Source organism: Electrophorus electricus, chromosome 7 (assembly GCF_013358815.1).
Source record: "Electrophorus electricus isolate fEleEle1 chromosome 7, fEleEle1.pri, whole genome shotgun sequence".
NCBI lineage: Eukaryota > Metazoa > Chordata > Actinopteri > Gymnotiformes > Gymnotidae > Electrophorus > Electrophorus electricus.
This window is the reverse complement of record NC_049541.1, coordinates 18,121,220-18,144,248: the sequence shown is the minus strand read 5'-3', so window position 1 is coordinate 18,144,248 and position 23,029 is coordinate 18,121,220. Positions and strand designations below refer to the sequence as shown.

General features: G+C 41.8%; 2 protein-coding genes, 3 long non-coding RNA genes and 1 pseudogene across 5 annotated transcripts in view; all 6 read left to right on the top strand.

The window, feature by feature from the left end:
• The first annotated feature begins 4,461 nt into the window (after positions 1 to 4,461).
• On the top strand, positions 4,462 to 4,855 carry LOC118241671. Its single transcript, XR_004776298.1, has 3 exons — positions 4,462 to 4,497; positions 4,603 to 4,656; positions 4,794 to 4,855. It is a non-coding gene; the product is annotated as an uncharacterized LOC118241671 (long non-coding RNA).
• A 3,440-nt stretch (positions 4,856 to 8,295) lies between these two features.
• On the top strand, positions 8,296 to 8,737 carry LOC118241661. The gene is made up of 3 exons (XR_004776284.1): positions 8,296 to 8,385; positions 8,524 to 8,631; positions 8,724 to 8,737. It is a non-coding gene; the product is annotated as an uncharacterized LOC118241661 (long non-coding RNA).
• A 70-nt stretch (positions 8,738 to 8,807) lies between these two features.
• On the top strand, positions 8,808 to 10,797 carry LOC118241739 (stabilin-2-like). Its single transcript, XM_035528543.1, has 7 exons — positions 8,808 to 8,855; positions 9,184 to 9,312; positions 9,451 to 9,519; positions 9,925 to 10,011; positions 10,191 to 10,386; positions 10,547 to 10,642; positions 10,790 to 10,797. Exons 1-7 carry the CDS (start codon positions 8,808 to 8,810, stop codon positions 10,795 to 10,797), a joined length of 633 nt encoding a protein of 210 aa, XP_035384436.1.
• Positions 10,798 to 10,815: 18 nt separating this feature from the next.
• Positions 10,816 to 11,347, top strand: LOC118241657. Its single transcript, XR_004776278.1, has 3 exons — positions 10,816 to 10,861; positions 11,097 to 11,176; positions 11,275 to 11,347. It is a non-coding gene; the product is annotated as an uncharacterized LOC118241657 (long non-coding RNA).
• Positions 11,348 to 14,167: 2,820 nt separating this feature from the next.
• On the top strand, positions 14,168 to 16,952 carry LOC118241738 (annotated as a pseudogene).
• A 4,765-nt stretch (positions 16,953 to 21,717) lies between these two features.
• LOC118241737 (antigen WC1.1-like) overlaps positions 21,718 to 23,029 on the top strand; it is a 7,785-nt gene continuing 6,473 nt past the window's right edge. The window contains exons 1-4 of the mRNA XM_035528542.1: positions 21,718 to 21,738; positions 21,854 to 21,956; positions 22,411 to 22,725; positions 22,959 to 23,029. The exon at positions 22,959 to 23,029 is cut by the window's right edge and continues 229 nt beyond it. Coding sequence (XP_035384435.1) covers positions 21,718 to 21,738; positions 21,854 to 21,956; positions 22,411 to 22,725; positions 22,959 to 23,029 — 510 coding nt within the window. The remainder of the gene's footprint in view (positions 21,739 to 21,853; positions 21,957 to 22,410; positions 22,726 to 22,958) is intronic.

Here is a 23,029-nt window from a genome sequence, read left to right as displayed (position 1 = left end):
GCATTTTGGGTCTAATGTGAATTGGTGGGGAATTTCTGAGTTTAGTTTTGGTGATAGTATAAAAACATAAGAACTGTACCATGTTGCTGTTATAACCTGCACTGATTATATGTTAATATGACTGCAAGTACAATTAGGTAGCCCTGTTTACTGTGATGTTCTATATGGTATGGCATTAAACTTCATTAATTGTTACATTGTATCATATACATTCATACCAGTCTTACTGGAGGGCTTAAGGAATTTTTTGTGAACAAGTATCTGAAGTCTCTTGTAGGTTGAGTCATGCACTCAAACATTGCAGGTAACATCATACTATAATTACATGTTTGATATAATTGCAAGTATTGATGTGAACTACTTTTATTGACTTCTGCCCATTTAGGTTTAAATACAAGTCCTGTGAAGTGCAAAGTAGGTAACTGTGCACTGTAGAGCCTCCCAATGTCATAACTGGTTCATTACATGTGTGTCTGTCTGTATGACTGTGTAGGAGTTATGGACTTGAATGCGTTTTCCCTACTATTCCCTACTCCCTACTAGTTTGTCCACCCTTCGACCATGACTCTCTGTCCTCTCTCTCTTTGGAGGCAGTTACAGATTCTTTCATTTTTACACTCTCCTCATCAATGATTCTTCTGTGCTCTCTCTCCTCTAGACCTGTAAAGTCCTCCCCACATGCCCCCTCACCAACAGAAACACTCCGCTGCCACAGGAGAGAACTAAGGACTGCAGAGAGGTGGTGGAAGAAATCTCACCTAGATTCAGACCTCAGCTTATACCAGTCTCTCTTTTCCAAGTTCTCATTGGACATAACATCTGCAAAGTCATCCTACTACAGAGGAAAATTTGAATAACCAGCATCTGATCCACGCAAGCTCTTTACTATTTTTCTTTTCTCCTTAATCCCCCCTCCCACTCCTTCCTCATCTCTTACTCCTTAGGATTTCATCACCCTCTTTGAGGAGCATGTTGCAATCCGCCAGTCCTTTTCCTCTGTTCCCACTCTTCCAACCAGTGTGCATTCTCCAACATCCAACTCTCTGACTTCTTTTTCTCCTCTCTCCTCAGATGAAATTCTTCAACTCCTGACTTCCTGCAATCCATCTACATATCCACTGGATCCAAGGCCTTCCACTCTGTTCCAGACAATCTCAGGAGATCTGCTTCCTTTCATCTAGTCAGTCTGGCTACAAACAGGCACATTCTACAGAAACAGCCCTCATAGCAGTGACGGAGAAACTTCATGCTAGAAACAGCCCTCATAGCAGGGACGGAGAAACTTTAAGCTGCTAAAGCTGCCAAACTGTCATTTGGTTTGATTCTTCTCTGTAGAATAGTGGCAACAGGAACAGTGGAGTAGGTTTGCTTGATGACTTTTTTTTGTCAGGGGTATAAAGGCATTAATGTCTCTTGAATTTCTGAAATTAATTTAATCTGAATTTCTGTGCAGTTAAGACAGTGTTGTCCAAACCTTTTAAAAGCAGGCTTTATTGGACCTTGTACCTACATGGCCCATTGTGAAAAAGTGATTGCACCCCCCACCCTGTTAAAACATAAATTAAGTGTGGTTTATCACATATTTGGAAAGTGGAGTTCAATTTCTCTAGCCACACCCAGGACTGATTACTGCCACACCTGTTCTCAATCAAGAAATCACTTAAATAGCACTTGCCTGACAATGTGAAGTAGACCAAAAGATCCTCAAAAACTAGACATCATGCTGTGATCCGAAAAAATTCAGGAACAAATGAAATACAAAGTAATTGAGATCTATGAGTCTGGAAAAGGTTATAAAGCCATTTCTAAGGCTTTGGGACTCCAGCGAACTACAATGAAAGCTGTTGTCCCCAAATGGCAAAAACATGGAATAGTGGTGAACCTTCCCAGGAGTGGCCAACAAAAATTACCCCAAGAGTGCAGCGATGACTCATCCCAGAGGTCACAAAAGACCCCACAACAACATCCAAAGAACTGCAGTCCTCACTTGCCTTAGTTAATGTCAGTGTTCATGACTCCACCATAATAAGACTGGGCAAAAATGGACTGCATGGCAGAGTTCCAAGACGAAAACCAATGCTGAGCAAAAATAATATAACGGCTCATCTCAATTTTACCAGAAAACTTGATGATCCCCAAGACTTTTGTGAAAATACTCTGTGGACTGATGGGACAAAAGTTGAACATTTTGGAAGGTGTATGTCCCATTACATCTGGCGTAAAAGTAACACAGCATTTCAGAAAAGGAACATCATACCACCAGTAAAATATGGTGGTGGTAGTGTGATGGTCTGGGACAGTTTTGCTGCTTCATGGACTTGCTGTGGTAAATGGAACCATGAATTCTGCTGTTTACCAAAAGATCCTGAAGGAGAATGTCCAGCCATATGTTTGTGACCTCAAGCTGAAGCACACTTGAGTTCTGCAGCAGGACAATGATCCAAAACACACAAGCAAGTCCATCTCTGAATGGCTTAAGAAAAACTGAATGAAGACTTTGGAGTGGCCTAGTCAAAGTCCTGACCTGAATCCGATTGAGATGCTGTGGCATGACCTTAAAAAGGTGGTTCTTGCTCGAAAACCCTCAAATGTGGCTGAATTACAACAATTCTGAAAAGATGAATGGGCCAAAATTCCTCCACAGTTCAGTAAAATACTCATTGCTAGTTATCGCAAATGCTTGATTGCAGTTGTTGCTGCTAAGGGTGGACCAACCAGTTATTAGGTTTAGGGGGCAATCACTTATTCACACAGGGCCATGTAGGTTTGGATTTTTTTCCCCCTTAATAATAAAAACCTTCATTTAAAAACTGCATTTTTTGTTTACTTGTGTTATCTTTGTCTAATATTTAAATTTGTTCGATCTGAAAGATGTGTGACAAACATGCAAAAAAATATCAGGAAGGGGACACACTTTTTCACACCACTGTATGTACTTCTTTTCTTGCCTGACAGGTGTACATGACTGGAGGGGTTCCTTAGCAATGGAAAAATCTGCTTTGGCAATATAATGCAGAGACTGCAAGATCTGAACTCAGAACCTGGAGGCCTAACCCTAGCTGTCCAGTGCCATCAGTCTTTTGGTGAGTGACATGTCACCTGCTCAATGCGATTGATCTGCGTGGTGAGTGACACTGGCTGTCCAATGCTAGCATGGCTTTTAGTGAAATTTCGTTGGTTGATCATATAATTTACAGAAGATCTAAGGTCAAGAAAGAGCTGTGCTTGACTTGAAGCTCAGAGAGTCACACACGTTCTGCTGTGCCTTGTTGGTATTTCAGAAGCAGTCATGTCCTGGCCTCTGACGTCATGTGGACTGTTCACTGTTTTTGTACCAAGCAACAAAGCTTTCAAATCAACATCTGTGAGTTCAGTTATACAGACCATCAATCATAAAATTACATATACACTACTGTTCAAAACTTTGGAATCACTGCATCAGTGTTCTCAATAATCCACCTTTTTGTGGATATGTACATAAAATTATTATAATGTGATACTAGAATTTAAAAATTCATGAATTTTCCAATAACTTTTAGGAAGCACATAAATACACAAATAGTTTTGTCCAGAATTATGTAGAATTGTGCAGATGACTCCAAAATGCTTCATAGACATGTATGGAGAGAGTTAATAATAAAATTAATATCCAGAATACTTCACAAAGGGGTGGAAAGCAATGATCAAATCTTGAGGCAGATTATTTCAGGAGAAATTGCATTAAATTAAATTTAATGAATTATTCAATAGTTAATGACCTTTAGTTCACTAAAATACTAAATGATAGTTTAGAATGACATATCTACATACATTATTTAGACCTACATTGCATAAAGTTGCATAAATATGGGAACCCAAACTTTTGAAGTAGTAGTGTAAATGATAAAAAAGTGCAAAACACATCCATGTTACACACACACTCACACACACACACACACACACACACACACACACACACATGTGCATCGTACTGTTTTGCTGCTGCAGGTGAAAACTCTGGTGGCAGATGAGGCGAAGGCCCGATACCTTGTCAAGTTACACATGGTCGCTGTGGAAATGAACTCTGACACTCTGAAGAATGGAATACTCTATTACACGCTGACAGGGAAAACTGCTGAATCAGTAACTGAGGTAGGGGAGTGTGTGTGTGTGTGTGTGTGTGTGTGTGTGTGTGTGAGGGAGGGAGGGAGGGAGAACAAAAATTGAATATTATAGAAATAGCACTCAGTTATTAAGTAAAATAAAACTCTTTTTTTTATAATTTGCTCTTTGAATTCAGGAAAACCTGATGAAGATTCTTTCTGACAATGGAAAGTTCTCCCAATTTAAGTCTCTTCTTGAGATATCGGGACATTGTAAATGTGCATGTATGAAACTCTAAGTCTGTCTCTTTGCATCAGAAAACCAACATGGTGGCTGTACACAGTGTTTGCTCCAACAAACACCGCCTTTTCTTTACTGAAGGACGGTTACCTATACTACCTTGTGTCTGATGAGGTGGGTCTGCACTGCAAAATTTCTGCAGTATTTTATATTTAGCATCACTTAACTGGAAACAAGTTGATCTTTGCCTTTATATTTCTGTTCCTTTCATCTCTGAAGGGCAATTCAAAACTACTGGAACTGATGAGAAACCATATTGTTTCCTCTGCTCAGGTTTGTGTTTCTGCTTGGAGAATGTAGTAGGAATGTGGTGTTCCTTCTGTATAGCATATTGAATCTTTTCACATGATGCTACCAAACATCTTTTTCTGTAATTACACTCATGTCTTATTTTCTTGCATTGAAATCAGCTGAGTGTTAGCTACATCATCTCAAGTGCGCAGACTGTGTCCATGGCTAATCAAGTTCTAGCGTTTAACATCACCCTTGTTGTGAGTACTCAAGAATTTTCACACTTCATTTCATGTAACACTTCACCAGGAAATGTTGGCATTGCTAAAATGTATGAGAAGGAGTCAGTCAACAAACACACACATGCTGACCACCTCTAGCTGAATTTACAGTTATTCAAATAGGAATGTCTGGTACACTGTGTGATTAAACATACTGTACCATCCAACAAACACCACAAAAATGTAGAAAAGCTATTAGCTTTTTGTCTGTTCTGGCATGTCAGTTATTCCCATTTATTATTCGGTCATAAAGTTTCTGGCTGATTCTCATTCATGTTTAGGTATGTAAGTAGTGTTTGTGTTGGATGGACACTTCCCAATATGGTTTCTGCTCATAATCAGGGTCAAATTTTGATCAACGGGGTAGCAGTGGTTGAGACAGATGTTGAGGCAAAGAATGGACGTCTCTATTCGCTGGATGGGATTCTAATCCCGCCCACCATAGAACCCATCCTCCCTCATCGGTGTGACATTACTGAAAATGTTAAATATAAGGTGAGTTTTGGCCATGCATCTAGAAGTTACTTTTCATTTAAATCTGCAGAATGCCTCATGTCATCTAAGAAAAAAAGGTACTGTTGCTTGTTGGAGTGAGAGCTTCTATGGAAGACCATTTTCTCTTTTGTCTCCAGGGTCTTTGTGTGAGCTGTTCATCAGTCAACAGGTCTACCTGTCCAACAGGTGTCTCAGTGGTAAGGAGATGCCTTCTTCATAACTTTTATTATTGTACGCCGACTGAAGTTATATAATTCAAAACATTTTATCATTAACAGGTTTACAGAGGATTTACAAATACCTAGTAATCATTATAGCTGCATGTTTGTCTGAGTGATGGAAAAGAGTTTAAGGTTGATTGTGTTTGAGGTTTTTAGTGTCTATCTCAAGGTGCATATCTAAATTATCTGTGTATATCTACATTTCTCTCCCTTGTGGCTCTTGTGTGAAGAACACGTTTTCCAGGGGCTGTGTGTACATGAAAAAGTCTCTAGACCTGAATGTTCCTGTTCTGGCCTGTATTGCAGTGAGAACCGTACTGTGAGTATGAGAACCAACACCAATCACTTCATGTGTCCCAGATCTGCTCTAGCAAGCATTGCACCAGCCTTATAGGAGCTGGTCATCGAAATGTCAGTTTCAACAATAATACAATACAATACAATAACCCAAAGTTTCTGGGACTGGTGAGACTGGGTTCATTATTAGGCTTTACCTCCACAGATTCAACATGCCAACTTCTTTGTTTTATTTATAATAAGAGAAAATCCAGCAAACGCATGTGCAGTAGTTCGGTCTAACACACTTACATATACTCAGGGCACAAAGTCACACTGTCATAAAGTAAACCTCCAGTAGATACGTTTATCCCTGAATCTTGACACTAATTACTTAAGAGCAGAGTAGATTTGTACATTGTACATCTACAGTACTATGTACATCTACAGCATTTTGGGTGTTTTGTATTAAAACTGAAGCTAAAGTAGAACATGATTTCTCTCTTTCTCCATGTTGTGAAGACCCCACAATGCTGTAAAGGCTTTTTTGGATCAGACTTTTCCCCTTGGCCTGGTGGATTCACTGCCCCCTGCTCCTCTCATGGCATGGTACACACACACACACACACACACACACACACACACACACACACACACACACACACACACACACACACACACACACACACACACACACATACATGTGTGCACATAGGCACACCCCACTTCACAACTCTCCCTTTGTTTCAGTGCTTCGAGGGTATAGGTGGCAATGGCACTTGTCAGTGTGAGCCCAACTTCAAAGGGTCCCATTGCCAGTACTGTGCTCACCCCAACAAATACGGCCCATCCTGTGACCAAAGTGCGACTCAAGAAGCATCGGAGTACCCTCCCATATCCATAGATCAGATCCATCTTTATCAGCCTCGACTGTCATAAGAGCTTCAGTAATCTCCCTTCACCTCTCTTTCCTGTACCCCGGCCTTCTGGTGTGTGCAGGGCATGTGTGACAACCGCCAAGAAGCCCACGGCACGTGTAAGTCAGGCTCCTGCAAGCCAGGTTTCTCTGGGCAGCTCTGTGATAAGCACACCCAGCCCTGCAGGCCCAAGCAGCCGTACCACGCCCATGCTGACTGTGTCTACAGCGAAGGAGAGCTCATGTGAGTGCCTCGCCTTTGCCCCGTCCTTAATCTGCCCTTAACTTCACCCTTACACTACCGTTAACCGACTTGAGTGGTTAGAGAAGCAGGAGGGAAAGCTCCACCCTGGGACTTGGTAGTGATGTTTAAAGGCAAGTAAGACTTTTCTTCTTTTAGTCAAGGGTTGTAATAGGTTTGGTTTCGGTTAAGATAGAAGTAAGGCTGGTTTTTTTTATTCACTTCATCATATGGTATGAAGATGTGAAGGAACAATTTTTTCCAGTCAGGGAGGGGTGTGTTTAATTTTACTTGTGTATCTTTGTTCAAGGTGTGTGTGTAAGCTGGGTTTCAAAGGGAATGGATTCCTGTGTGTGGAGAGCGACCCGTGTACTTCACCTCCCAACGTAGGCTGCAGTAACAACGTAGGTCAAGAAAGCATTTGTGTGTGTTGGTCCGCGCACACGTGTGAATGCGTGTGTGTGTTTCTGAATGTCTTTGTTCTCTCTCTCTCAGGCTAGGTGTATAAAAACTGGACCAGGCACCCGCAGGTGTGAGTGTCTGAAGGAGTGGAAAGAGGATGGAGATGAATGCCAGCCTGTCAATAACTGTGTCAAGCCCTCTAGAGGCGGGTGCCATCCTAACGCGTCATGCGTCCATGTAGGCCCAGGACAGGTGAGACGGGCTGCTGCTTAACCCAGACACTCAGTCCAGCACAGACTCTAGACTAAGGGCACTTGCACAGCATATTGTGTCATGGATGTTGCCTTAGAGCCACTTTTGCCTACTCTACATCAGTCCTTTGTACATTTCTCCATTGTTCCATACATCCATCCATCCAGACAATCATTCAGCCTCTGTGTTTGCTGAGCTTGTCAGTCATTCTTTCTATTTTTTTCCAAAATTACTGTATGTGCAAGAAGAATTACCATGGAAATGGGAAAGATTGTGAGGCTATCAATCAGTGTATAGATCAAATGAGAGGATGTCATCAGCATGTTAGTGTGACACACACACACACACCAACACCTACACATTCCAAGCAATTTCATTTAAAAAAAAGGCTGTAATAAAGGGGATTTTCTCACTGAGTATATTATTCATTAGACCACCAGAGTGGCTGGAGCTAAAATTGTATCAGCAGACATTGTTGCCAAGAGTGGACTCATTCACCTGATCGACACAGCAAGTATTAAAAAAAACCCTCAGAAATGCAGTGGAATCCTCATACTGTTATGTAGTGGAAATGATAGACTGGTGTTTCTTTGCCAGGTTCTCATCTCTGATCGTAAGCTGAGCGAAGGTTTACTTGAGGTGCTGAACCAGAGACCACAGTTCTCTCTCTTCAGGGACATGCTTCTTGTGGGTATCCCCTAATGCTCTTCTTGTAGGTCTGTCATACTGCCAGTCTCTCACAGGGAAGGATATGATTGTGTCTCCCTAGGATTTATGGTGTAAGCATCATTAACGTGATTACATTTAGCTTTTGTGGTGCTTTAGAAATTCAACTTGACTGAGGAAATGGAGAGCGCCTCTGGTTTTACATTGTTCGCACCTACGGACAGTGCTATTACTGAATATCTGAAGAACACCGGTGAAAGCTCATTGGTACTGTACACACACACACACACACACACACACACACACACACACGTTTGGTGTTTGTTTATATGTGATAGTGTGTGATTTCTCCAAACTAGGACCTGAATGTGACACGTTACCACATTGTGCTGGGTGACACCCTGAGGCAGGCGGACCTGCAGGATAGCCTGTACAAAGACACCATGCTGGGTTTCTCCTATCAGATAGGCATTTTCTGCAAAGACAGTAACGTAGGTCGACTCTTTACCCCTGTGAACGGGGAAATCATAGGAACATATGGGATGTAGGAGAGATGTGCGTTAAACCACCCAGTACCCATGAGAACAGCTACTCTGTTCCCAGTCAGTTGTGGAAAATGGAGCCTAAATGCTCACAGACATGCAGACAGACACTCACAGACAGAGACTCAAAGACACTCACAGACCCACACAAACATGTCTCCGTCTTCCCACAGTAACGCTAGTGAATGAGGAACAGTCGAACCCTTTCATACAAAGAGGGCATCGAGAGCCGCACACTTAATAAATCTCTCTCTCTCCTTCTGTCTTTCCTTCTCAGTTTTGGGTGAATAAGGCTCTGGTGACTGCTACAGACATTTTGACTTCTAAGGGGATCATCCATGAAGTGTCTGCTGTACTGAAGGTGCCCAGGAACCGCTGTGACACAGCGCCCACCAAGATCGTCCAGGTGATTCCCTCTGCTGTGCACAGCTCTCCCAGACTCTCTCACCCGCCGCACGCCTTCACAGGCAACAGGGCAGACCCACTTTGCTGAGCTGTTTGTCAGGCATGAGTTTGTGATCTTCTGGAATAACACTGTATGCAGGGGCAGTGCATGGACTGCTTTCACCCAACCGAGAGCCGTTGTCCCCCTGGAACCCAGCAAGTATTCACGGTAAAATCAATGGCACATCTCTAAAACAAGCTATTCATCTAAAACACACACATTAATTACTTTATGTGCCACTGTTTACAACCATAATCTAGTCAGTTTAACCAAACATTAGTTTAGCTTTTTAAATTCATTCAGTGCTCATTTGGGAGTGTGGCTGTGTTTCATAGATGTTGCTAATGGTATTTTTACATTTACATTACATTTACTGTTTTTACATTTAAATTTCCATTTTTACATTTTTGCATTGAATTCAATATTATGTTCTTGTTCATATAATTTTGTTTTTATCGGTGTCACTGTATTGTTAATAAGACTTCAGTCTCACCTGGGTTTTCTGGGTAAAATGAACATTTAAATGGAGCAGACTGACATGTCCTGATTTTGTCTCTTTTTTTTTGCCCAAAGTCCATAAAAAGGACCAAATGTGCATATAGCAGGAGGAAACACGGGATGTTCATTGGCTGTGAGGCTTCCTGTCAAAAACGGACCATCGTACGTGAGATTTTTAAATTCCTTTCTTCTGTAAGATGTTTAAATGATGGTGCTGAATTTTGCACTTGTTGGATTGAGTATGTTTTAACACTGATGTGATTTTACTGTTATTTTGTCATCATTAAGTTTTGATTGGAGGGAGGTTCCCTCTCTTGTTTTCTCTCCCTCCCTCTCTGTAGGTAAGGAAGTGTTGTGAGGGCTTTTATGGTGTTAACTGTGAGAGCTGTCCAGGGCCAGAAGGCCAGCCCTGTTTTGGTAACGGTGTGTGTGTGGACGGTATTAATGGTACAGGAGCGTGTCGGTGCAACCCTGGCTTTAACGGCACAGCCTGCGAGTCCTGCCAGACGGGAAAGTACGGCATCCACTGTGACCAAGGTATTCCGCCGTGGAATCTACCTTTGTAACGTACCTTTGTAATGTACAACAATGTAAGTTCCCAATACACTACAGGTAAAAGCTTGTTAAACCTCCACATATTTCTCTCAGTCGTATTTGTTCCCTTTTTCCCTTTTTCTCTCTTTTCCTCTCACTGCAGACTGTAAGTGTGTGAATGGTCACTGTAATGATGGTCAGGAAGGGGATGGCACCTGCGAATGTGACGTTGGATGGAGAGGAACACTCTGCTCTATAGGTGAGGAATTACACACACACACACACACACACACACACACACACACACACACACACACACACACAAACACAAACAAACACACACACACACACACACACACACACACACACACAGACAAATTTAATTTCTTTTTTGTGGTGAGAAAAGAAACTTAGCTCCGTGTTTTATTTCAGCCGTAACCACAGACTCATGTAAAGGGACGTGCCACACCAGTGCAAAGTAAGTGAGACCCTCTCACTCTCAGCCCCCTCTCACTCTCAGCCCCCTCTCGCTCTCAGCCCCCACTCACTCTCAGCGCCCTCTCACTCTCAGCCCCTCTTTACTCTGACTCCTCTCACTCTCTGAAACATCTCATGCTCATACTCATGCTCACACTAATATACCTTTATATTTGTCTTAAAATGTGCGTGTTTTGTTATAACTTTGTTTGAATGTGTGTGTGTGTGGTTTTCAGTTGTCTACTGAACGTAGCAGATAATTCATATTACTGTAGATGTGCAGCTGGTTACCAGGGCAACGGTACATACTGTACAGGTAGGTAGTGGTTCAAAGATTTGCCCCCTGTCACGTTACAAAGTGAAGTTTGAGACTCGGCTCTGTTTGTATTTGTGTGTGGGTGTGTGTTTCCTCAGCGGTGAACGCTTGCGCGAAGGATAATGGCGGATGCTCCTCCAGCGCTGTGTGTAAGATAACTATCCCTGGACGCAGGAAATGTGTGTGTAACCCAGGTTATGCAGGGGATGGAAAATTGTGTGTGTGTAAGTCTGACATGTCTCAGTTTCAGTTGTGATGTTTCTTGAGTGTGCATGTTTGTGTGCATGCTTGAGTGTGCATGTGTGTGTGTGTGTGTGTGTGTGTGTGTGTGTGTGTGTGTGTGTGTGTGTGTGTTTGGGCACTGTAATGTGATGTTGGGGCCAGTGTACTGTCCATTCCTTTGTGCGTCATGTTGATGACTTTGGCCCGCTCATTCTCCAGCAATCAATCCATGTCTGGACGGTAGTGGAAGCTGCAGTGCCTATGCAGACTGTGTACACACAGGCCCAAACAAGGTTTGTTCCCCGACCAAGTGCATGCGGATGTGCATCTGTGCTTGGTTTTCATATGTGTAACCTAGGGGTCGTAAGGGCAGCACAAAACAATCAAAACCCTGCCATTAAGCAATCTAACAAGCAGAGCATTACAGGCTAAGGACACTTGAGAGAGTGAACATAAGACTTACAGCTTAACGCCAAATACAACAGGGGAGTATACAAGCAACCAAGGGAATGGACAGCTAAAGAGGACTACTTAGAGGAGGAGTAAAGAACACCTCCCAGGAGGAGCAAGGAGCCAAAACCAAAGCAGGAGGTGTATGGTTAGGTAGAAAGACCCGAGAGGTGCCAACACCAAAGACACAAAAGACAGAGGAGATCCTGACAGAATGCTAGAGTATTGCTTTTTAGTAGATTCACAACAACAACAACTATGACTACTATTACTACTACTGCTACTACTACTACTACAAATACTTATTCTAATACTAAACCTAATGCTACTACTAGTACTTCTATTAATACTAATACTACTACTATTATTAATACTAATACTTCTAAAACTAATATTAACTTATGTAACAAACTTAACTAATGAACCAGCTTCTGATTCTCAGTAATGGAGGCTGCAACCCAGTTGGTTTTAAATACCTGAATTTGACTTCAATCGCAAAAATTAAGTGAAGAAATAAAAGCACTGTTCACTATGCTTTCAGACAGCATGTGTGTGCAAAGCAGGCTACTCTGGAAATGGACAGCAGTGTAATCCTATCAATTTGTGTTACAAGGTAAGAAAGCCTCTGGACTAAGCCCAGCACAGCAAAACCCATTTGCCGGTAAAATGCACTCAGCAGCCTATCTTGTACTTACACTCACTAGATATTAGGTACAGAGTGTTATCATGCACAGGAGTGTTGCTGGGGTTTTTACATGTGGAACTGAGATCCACCGACCAAAATTAACCAGTCAGCTGCAGCCTTGTAAATCATACCATTAATCAAGAGTTTAATGATGGCCAACATAAACTATGTACAGCAACCAGATATTCAGTCTCTAACTGTGCACTGGCCATTTCTACCTTAAAGTGGCGATCAACTAACTAACTGATATTTTAGGACCTCTCCTAAAGTGTTCTGGATCCTATTAAGAAGTCTGGAGTTCCCTTTGTCCAGATAGGTAGTAATGAAGACAGCTGTAATGTGGAATCCCCAGGGATCTGTTCTTGGTCCACTTTTATTTAAGCTATACATGCTCCGATTAGGCCATTTCTACAACACAATAAGATTTCCTATCAATGTTATGCAGATGACACACACATATACACTTAGTTCTCTCACTGGATGATTATCCTAATAGACACTCGGTCTCTGTTTGTAGCACATAAATAACTGAATGACAGAATTTCCTGAAAGTAAATAAAGACAAAACAGAGGTTATGATATTTGGCAACAGAGCAGAGAATCTCTAAATTGTTCCCTATCGTGAATCTAGGGATCTGAAAATGTAGTAAGAAATCTCAGCCTTAGAAAGTTCTTGGAGATCTAATAGACCCAGGACTGACCTTTACTGGCCATATCAAATGAATATTAAGAAACTATAAGGGTATTAAGAAAGGCTTAATGTTCCAACAAGACCTTGGACACTTTTGCGTGATTTTATCTCCAACCAGGTTGACTAATACCAGTTGACTACTAGTATATATTTTGTGGGATCCAGGCTTCCCCAGGCCAGCTTGAAGACGTAGTCCCTCCAGAATGTCCTTGGTCTACCCATAGTCCTCCTCCCTGTTGGCCATGTTTGGTATACCTACGGCAGGAGGTGACCACATGGCATCCTTATCAGATGCCTGAACCACTTCAACTGGCTGTTCTTAACAGCAGCTCTGCTTTACGCTCCTCCAAAGTTCATGAGCAGGTTATGGTTGGGAAATAGTAAATTGAGAACTTGAATTTATAGCTCAGCTCCATCTTCACAGCTACAGTCTGCCACAGTGACCACATTACAGAAATTGCTGAACTTATCCTATGGTTGATATCACAATTCCTCTTGCCATCACTTGTGACCTGAGTTACTTAAACTCGTCCACTTGGGGTCAGGTTCTCGCCCAGAGGGAGTGCGCCACTCTTTCCCAGGAGATCACCATGTCCTTCAACTTGCCTCCTTTTCTGCTTAATGGTGTCCCTCACTGTTAAAGTCCACAACTGGGTTTTTGGGTTGACGCTATACCAGGCACTGAAAAAGATTTAGCCACAATGAACCTGCTTCCACAATGGAGATTTTGAACAGAGTCCACCCATACTCAGTGTCCCCAATTACTCCAGAAAGTACAAGAAGCTCTCTTCAAATCATTTGGGAAAGTGTTTCCAAGCAGACCCTCACTATATGTTTGGGGCTACCAGGTCTGACCGAGAATGTTCCCTGCCATCTGATCCAACTCAGCACCAGATTGTGATCTATTGACAGCTACACACCTCTCCACATGAGTGTTCAAAACATGGCCTCAGGTCAGATGAAACAACCACAAAGTTAATCACTGACCTTTGTCCCAAGGTGCTCTGATAATATGTACACTTATGAGCAGCTTTGTGTTCAGACTTTGTCTTTGTTGTACACCAGTTATGGATAGTACAGAAGTCAAAAAACATCCCGCCTCTTGCTTCAGATTGGGCAGAACATTCCTCCCAGTCAATCCTCTCAAGGTTTCCCAGTCATTGCCTACCATATTTGTTTTGTAATAAAATACTGTCTGTAATAATATTTGTTCAGAATATCAACTTTCTTTGGTTTGTACTAGGGAAACCCTGCAAGAATGAAGGTTCTCACATTGTTTCTCTATTTGAGTGAAATATAAGTAACTGTATGGAAAATTGTTTATTTCATGGCCATCAGGGTGAAATTGTAGGGTTGAAGCTAAATGTGTAATCTACACTTTATCTGCTTTACCTCAGATAAGACCGTTGGGGTCTTCCACTACCATTCTCCACTGGGAGTGTACAAACTCAACTACACACAGGCGCAGGAGGCCTGCAAGCAGGAGGGAGGCACTATTGCTACATACACACAACTGTCCTGTGCTCAGCAGGTGGGTGTAGATGCAAGTAGGCACACTGAGCATCTGAGCAAGAGATAGAGATGGCTGTGTGGTATGTTTGACGTCCTATCTGTGGGCCACGCAGGCTGGGTACAGTCTGTGTTCTGCCGGATGGCTCGAACAGGAGCGCGTGGCCTATCCCATGAGCTATTCCCACCTCAAATGTGGCTTTGGTCATGTGGGCATCGTGGACTACGGCAAACAAACTGACCTGAGCAGGACCTGGGACACGTTCTGCTACCGGCCAAAGGGTAAGACCATGCAGCTTATGACGGTGTATGACAAACATAAAACATGTTAAACATGTTAAACCCCATAGTTCAACTATGACTCCAAACTCAAACCATAACCTCAGCCTCAAACCATAATCCCCATATTTAACTATAACACCAACCTTAAACCTTAATTCCAACTTCAAGCCAAACTATACTGAGCCTCAAGTTTGCATTTAATACAACAATCTATGCTGTTAAATATAGATGGTGTGTGTGTGTGTGTGTGTGTGTGTGTGTGTGTGTGTGTGTGTGTGTGTGTGTGTGTGTGTGTGTGTGTGTGTGTACGCGCGCGCATGTTTATTTATTTGTTAATATTATTGTTTTACCAGATGTGAAATGTGAGTGTAAGATGGGGTACATTGGTGATGGATACACTTGCACTGGAAACCTGCTACAGGTTCTCTACTCCAAGCCCAACTTTTCCAACTTTCTGTCAGTGAGTATAACAGCTTACAAGCTGCATGAAAAACATGTTCTGCACTTTCCAAACAGAATCCCTGGAGTATTGAAGAAAACACTCCTGAGTAAACTGCATTACAGCCAGTTTGTTGTTACCAGAACATATTACTTCTGGTTTTATCAGAGTAGTTCTTGAGGACTAGCATTCTATGCTGTGTACATTGATGCACTGATATCAGATGCACTCATATCAGACTGTTGCCACCAGATTTGGGTCTGATGTTCCCCAGTAACTGACACTGACTGGTCTCATAAATTATTCCCATCCCCAGCAAATCTTGAATTGCTCCAGAACTTCAGCATCAGGTCAAGAGTTTGTGAGGCGTCTCAGCAACATAACCACCCAGTCCACCCTGTTTGTGCCTGATAATGACGGTCTCTATGAGAACGAGGTATTTTCGTCCTCTCCATACCACACAGATGTCTGCATTCTTCATGAGTCAAGATTAAAGGTGTTTCACACTCCCCCTCTCTCTGGAATAGACACTGTCCTACAGGGATTTAGAGCACCACCTGCTGGATGGGAGAGCTCTGTTGCGGTTCCTAGCCTGCAGGTTCCTAGCCTGCAGAGCCCCCAGACACTGGTAAACATTTACCTCATTTAAGCTGCATTATAGTTAGTGGATGTTCTAAGCAATTGCATTTACTTCAAATCTAAATCAGGCAGGCACAATGTCTCCTGAAAACTGTGTTAGTGGATGCAAATAATTACCTACAAAGTTTAACAGATCCTTTCTGCCTCCAGGCTTCCTCTGGATATGTCAATAACCGTTACATTATCGAATCCGACATTTTTGCATCCAACAGGATCATCCATGTGCTGCATGGACCACTGAAAGCTCCACCCCCTCCGGCCCCTTCCCTCCACCCCGCCCACAAGGCAGGGATGGGCATCGGTGTTCTGTTACTCGTCATCCTTATCGTGGCTGGAGCATTTGTGGCCTACCATTTCTACACCCAGCAATCCAAGCCTTTCCAGTTCCACTACTTCAAGGTTAGTGTGGACATGGTGCGTCACAAGATAGCAACATGTTTTTAATATGCAAACAGAAAAATTTATCCAAACATGTGCAGGAAGATTTAATAAAAGGAAAATGAATTAGACGGTAAGTACACACTCATGAATTAGTGTGTATATGCAGTATGTGTGTTTGGATTTCAGGAAGATGAGAATGAAGACAGCAGCCCTTCTGGATCAGCCCCGTACATCTCCAACCCCACGTATGAGTCCACACCTGCCCCCACTGACCCCCACCTCCCAGCAGATGAGGTAAGTAAAAGAATTACAGTTACAGATTACAGTTATGCATAATTACAGTTACAGACTGAAACAGAACAAAACTTTGTGCTGCCCGGTTCTAACACTGGACTGTGTTACAGAAGGATGACGAGCAGCAGATGGTTGCCAGTGGCTCTTATGATCTTCTGCAGGATAGCTGAAGAGATGTGGGATCTCACTCAGACACTCTCCTTACAGCTAAGAGCCTGAACTGCTGTAGAGCAGCTGGACACTCAAGTGCTGCAGTACCTTAGCCGACCATAAGAGGGCCGAAGAAAAAAAAGAACAAAGATTGAACGGCAGTTTCATAAAGCTGAACTGCAATGAACTGGACATTGACGACCCAGTAAAATGGGAAGTACTTTTTTGATTATGTGTGTACAACTGTTTACGTCTGTGTGTGCATGTGTTGTGTGGTTGAATGTTTACATGTTTGTTGGCCTTGATTATTCCTTTGGTATAACAAGTTTATGTTCATGTTACCACTACATGCACAAATAAACAAACAAAAAGCATTTGTATCAGTTGTGATTCATAAACTCTAAGGTATATTTCACTGAACACAAATTTCTAATCCGCTGGATAACTTGAGACAAAAGTCGAGGCTATAATGTCCGCCTAGCCCTTCTGCCACTGTCTTCTCATATGTGTAGCCTGGTCCAGAATCCAACACTGCACACAGTCTGTGATTTGGGAACAAGCCAGAACGGTGCAAGTTTCAGATACTCTGGACTGGGTTATAACAGGGTTATAACTGCAAGTCTTATCTGATAGAAAAAAGTGTGTATTTAGTCTTTGATGCAATTTGAAAGAGCTGTATTCAAAATCCTTTCAGAATACAATAATACTCTCTGTGATTGTATCACTTGTTCTCTTTCTCTTGGTTTACTTTAAAAAACTGACCATTGAAGAATAGAACACTTCTTATGTGTTTTTAGTGAGAGCGAAATTTTCTCTCTTTTTTCTGTCAGTAGAATAAAATATCTGTTTCACCGCCGTGATTATAAAATTCATAATCCTCTTCTGCCATCTTGTGGATGAAATATGTATTACAGTTATACGGCAAAATGATTTTGTCATATCTTATTATCTATATAAAGGTTTTTAAAACTTTTGAATTGTAATAAAACATATATTCTAAAGTCTTTATTAAATTATCTACTGTTTTTCTATTTTGCAGTCATAATTTCATTATTATATGCTTCCTTTCAAATAACTGAAAACCAAGCGTCATCTTTATCACTTTAGGCTATTAAAATATAAGTCTTTGGATGTTTTTCTATTCAATTTAGTTTATTTCGAATGATAAACTAGTGCTTTGAGTGATAAACCAGTGTCTTTCTAAATCCGTATCCTTACCCAAACTACCTGTGTGTTTGTCTGTCAGATACAGTATTAATCAGTGTTTAGATCAGCTGTGTGCAGGTGGCATTAAAGCTGAATCTACACTGAGTGCTTCCTCGCTCTGAAATCAGTCTCCTGTATGCTGGTGACTTTCTCACCACACTCTCCTCAGTCAGATGCCTCTATATACAGGAAGTGGAGTTCTGTTCATCCGCGCTGACGTTCTTTTTATATATATGGAGTAAGTCAAACATGCATCCTCTGATTTGTCAATGAACAATGTTTGATGATTTCCCCTTCTCTGTCTAATAAGGTAACAGTGATTGTGATTGGCAGCTGTGAGGAGCGCTCGCTCTCTCTCTCTCTCTCTCTCTCTCTCTCTCTCTCTCTCTCTCTCTCTCTCTCTCTCTATAGGGGGCTGAGGGGACACAGTTCCTTCAGTCTCTCTGGGGTAGTGGAGGTGAAGCTTGTGTTTCCTGCTGAGTTGAACAGAGTGTGTGCAGGGCAGAGGGAGATGGACAGCTGTCTGACTTTAATTCTTCTGATGTCCACAGTCTCACTCACTACTGCTGGTAAGTACACACTCAATTATACAAACATTCTCAGATCAGTAGGAACTAGTCAGTTAGTCCTGCCAAGGTAAAGACTAATCAGGGAGAGACAGTGTTTAGCTCTTAAAAGGAGCCAGTAGACACAGAGTATTAGACGAGCCCTGATACTAGATACTTTTAAGTCTATACAATAACCCTTTAATTTTATGAAGATTTCAACACCGATTAGTACAGAGCATTTCTGAATTTAATTTAAAATGTTTAAATTAATTTTCATAATTAAAATGCACTTTTATATTTTTAATTCTTAATTGATTCTGTCTTTATTTTATTTTGTCTCAGCTCTTTACATGTTTAATTTGAAATCTTTTAGCATTCTTTTAGTAGTAGTTAGATGTTCATTTGAAATTTGTTCTGCTTAAATCTATTATTTATAATTGATTATGACTGATTATTGTTACTGTTTATAATTTTAATCTTTTATGTGAAGCACTTAGAATTGCCACTGTTTATGAAAAGTGCTATAGAAATAAAGTTAGATTAACAAATTGCTATATAAGAAACTATAAATGTGACTCAACTCTGTCATGAATCAGAGTTAGTTGAGACAGTAGTGATCATGAACAGGCTGGATAAGCTGGTGTAGAAAGTGGAGTGTGTAGTGGGGTGAAGCCTGGACTCTCCACAGGCTGTGACAGAGAGGAGGAGGAGGAGGAGGAGGAGGAGAAACTGCACTCAGTTCCTGAGCTCCTCCCTCCCTCCCCCACTGCACAGTACACTGGTAGAGCTCAGGAGCTCCTTCAGTCCCCTTCATCAGGACAGAGAGCAACACTGAACGTCTTCAACCCTCTTTCAGACCTTCACTCCTTCACATTCTCAGTGCTAATGGGAGATGCCACCATTTCTCCCTGGTTTGTGTACACACAGTAATATCTAATCACACAGACGTCTGCAGGAGTTTTTATCAGTAGGTCATCTGTCTCTCCTCAAGAGCAGTTCTAAGTTACTCATGTTCCAGTACAGTTCAGTACATGTGAATACTCTCTGTTCATTATTAGCTGGTCATTACCTGGTATTTCTGAGCTATTGTGTATTATATGCTTTTTTTTAATGTATTTATTTATTTATGTGTGAATGTGTGTATTCTGTGTTTCTCTGATATACCTCACATTACTCTGGGAATCAGTAAAGTTCAAGTTATCATCTTCTCTTCTTTATCAGAAGTAAAGCAGATGAATTAGAATCAGCTGCCTTTATCGTTCCTTCCTCTAGATGCTGCTCCTGGTATTCCAACCTAACACCCTAAATCCTACTCTCTCTCTCTCTCTCTCTCTCTCTCTCTCTCTCTCTCTCTCTCTCTCTCTCTCTCTCTCTCTCTCTCTCACACTATCCTTTAACAGACAGTGTGAGGCTGGTGAATGGTAGTAGTCACTGTGCTGGGAGAGTGGAGGTTCTTCATAGAGGACAGTGGGGAACAGTGTGTGATGATGACTGGGATATGAGAGATGCTGCAGTGGTGTGTAGAGAGCTGGGCTGTGGGGAGGCTGTAGATGCAGTACATAATGCTCACTTTGGACCAGGATCAGGACCAATCTGGATGGATAATGTGGACTGTAGTGAATCAGAGTCTACACTGAAGAACTGTAGATCAGCAGGGTGGGGGGTCACTAACTGTCGTCATACTGAAGATGCTGGAGTAAGGTGCTCAGGTAAGATTTAAAAAATACATACAAAAATATATATTTTTTAAAAATCACATCAAATATCACAAAAATATCTTTATCATACCAATTTCATTTTTCAGAATTTTTCACTTGAATTGAACATTTAATCAACATTAAAATAATTTTATTTAATCAACTGTTATTAAAGCAGTTCTTGCTCATATTTTTGGTTTCTCGTACAATTATTAGCAAAAAATGAACCAAATATTTTTAACAGAGAATATTCATCACCACTGCAGCTCCAAGGCAAGAGTCAGAAAAAATTAACGATGGAATAGAATTTGTATTTTTATATCATTAACTTTTTATACTAATTGTTATTAAAATGAATATTTCAAAATATATTCAAAATGAATAATGGCTCTACATATCAGATTATATAATTAGCAGAAAGTCCAAATTTACAGTTTATTACCTGTGCAGTGAGAAGTGTTTCACGGCCTTTAGAGGTGATTCTAGCCAATATGATACTGAATATACATTATTATAGACAATAATCTAATTCTATTACAGTCTAAAAGAAATTAGTGAAATATGCCACTTCTTGTGTGCACTACTCAGGGTAATAATTCAAATGAATTAAATGCACAGCTCACAGGAAATCCAGACTTACTGACGGTCCTCACCTGTGCTCTGGGAGAGTGGAGGTGCTTCATGGAGAGGCCTGGACCACAGTGTGTGATGCTGAATTTGACCAGCATGATGCAGAGGTTGTGTGTAGAGAACTGGGCTGTGGGCCTCCTGTGGAGGTGCTGGGAGCTGCTGCTTTTGGCAGTGGGGAGGGCCAGGTGTGGCCAAAGGAGCTTCAGTGTAAAGGCAACGAATCTGATATTTGCTTCTGTCCAACAACATCTTCACCCAAAAACTGTTCCCATGACAAAGATGTGGGACTAATATGTTCAGGTTATATGTCAATATTTATCTATTTCTTCCTATTTACATACCATGTATGTACATTTGCATACATGTATAATGAAAAAAATATGAATTGAATACTGTTGCACTAAGATGTCAGTTATGTGTTCAGGTTACACAGCGGCACATCTGGTTAACGGCTGGGACTCCTGTTCTGGTCGAGTGGAGCTCTGCTACCTCAGTGACTGGGGCTCAGTTTGTGGTGATAGCTGGGATATGAGAGCTGCCAGTGTCCTCTGTGGGCAGCTGAAGTGTGGGAGTGCTGTGGCTGTGTTGGGGGCGGACTGGTTTGGGGAGGGGAGTGGCCACATCTGGGCTGATGTGTTTGATTGTCATGGGAATGAGACACACCTGTCAGAATGTCCCATCTCATCATGGAGTCGAGCAGCATGCTCTCATAAACAGGATGCTGGAGTCATCTGCAGTGGTGAGCTCTTCCACTCATGTTCACCACATTAGTGAAATTAATGATGTTTTGCATGCTAAAAAAATAGCCAATTAATTTCCATGTTTAATTATATTCCCATTCAGGTTCCTCTCAGGCCTTTCATGAGGGGCGAGTACGTTTGTCTGGAGGGAGGGAGTGTGAGGGGCAGGTTGAGGTTTACTTCATCCAGGACTGGAGGAGAGTTCTCCTGGACTCCTGTAGTGTGTCTGAAGCCTCTGTGGTGTGCAGACAGCTGGGCTGTGGCTCTGTGCTGAACTTCTCCAGCTCCTCTCCATCCATTCCTGATCAACATAGCCACATGTGTGTGACGGGTTTCAATTGTTCTGGGAGTGAAGCTCATCTGGGGAACTGCAGCAGTGCAAACCTCCTCAACCTTTCCTGCAGCTCCAGGGAACAGCTGTCAATCACCTGCTCTGGTATGTGTTACATTGACCTAAAATGTGTCCTTATTGTGTGATGATTTATTTATCTCTTATTATCAAAAATAATGATTTTGGTAAAGCATTATTTAATTAAAACAATTAACAAAACTGCAACGGTTAAACTTTCTGAACTATCTTGGACAATTGTGTGATTGTGTACGTATATACAGTGTTCTGTCTTTCCGTGCGTGCAAGCATGCGTGTGTGTGTGTGTGTGTGTTTAACTCAGCCCACAGCTCCATCAGACTGGTTGGTTCTGGGGGAGACTGTGCAGGAAGGCTGGAGGTTTTCCACAATGGCTCTTGGGGGACAGTGTGTGATGACTCATGGGATATTGAGGATGCTCAGGTGGTGTGCAGGCAGCTGCAGTGTGGAGTGGCCCTCAGTGCCCATGTACCAGCCTGGTTTGCTCATGGAACTGGGCCCATATGGCTGAATGAGGTGCAGTGTGAAGGGAACGAGACGTCCATTTGGAACTGCAGGTATCAACTCTGTGGAGAACATGAGTGTGGACATAAAGAGGATGTAGGAGTGGTGTGTTCAGGTAAAGTGTGCTGACCACTGCGGTTATTGATGTCTTTCCACCCTTTGTAGTTAATAGTTATTCAGTATGTACACTAGTTTTTACATGCAGTAATGCTTGTATAGCTTCTTGCGGTAACAGAAAATATATAAAATTGAATTATATTAACAATTCCTATAACATACAAAACACTAAGTTTAAACAAGTGTTATTTAAACTTTAGACCTTTTCATAAACTCTCCTTCTGCCCTCAGAGTTTAAAGAGATCAGACTTACAGAGGGCTGTGAAGGAAATCTGGAAGTGTTCTACAATGGAACCTGGGGG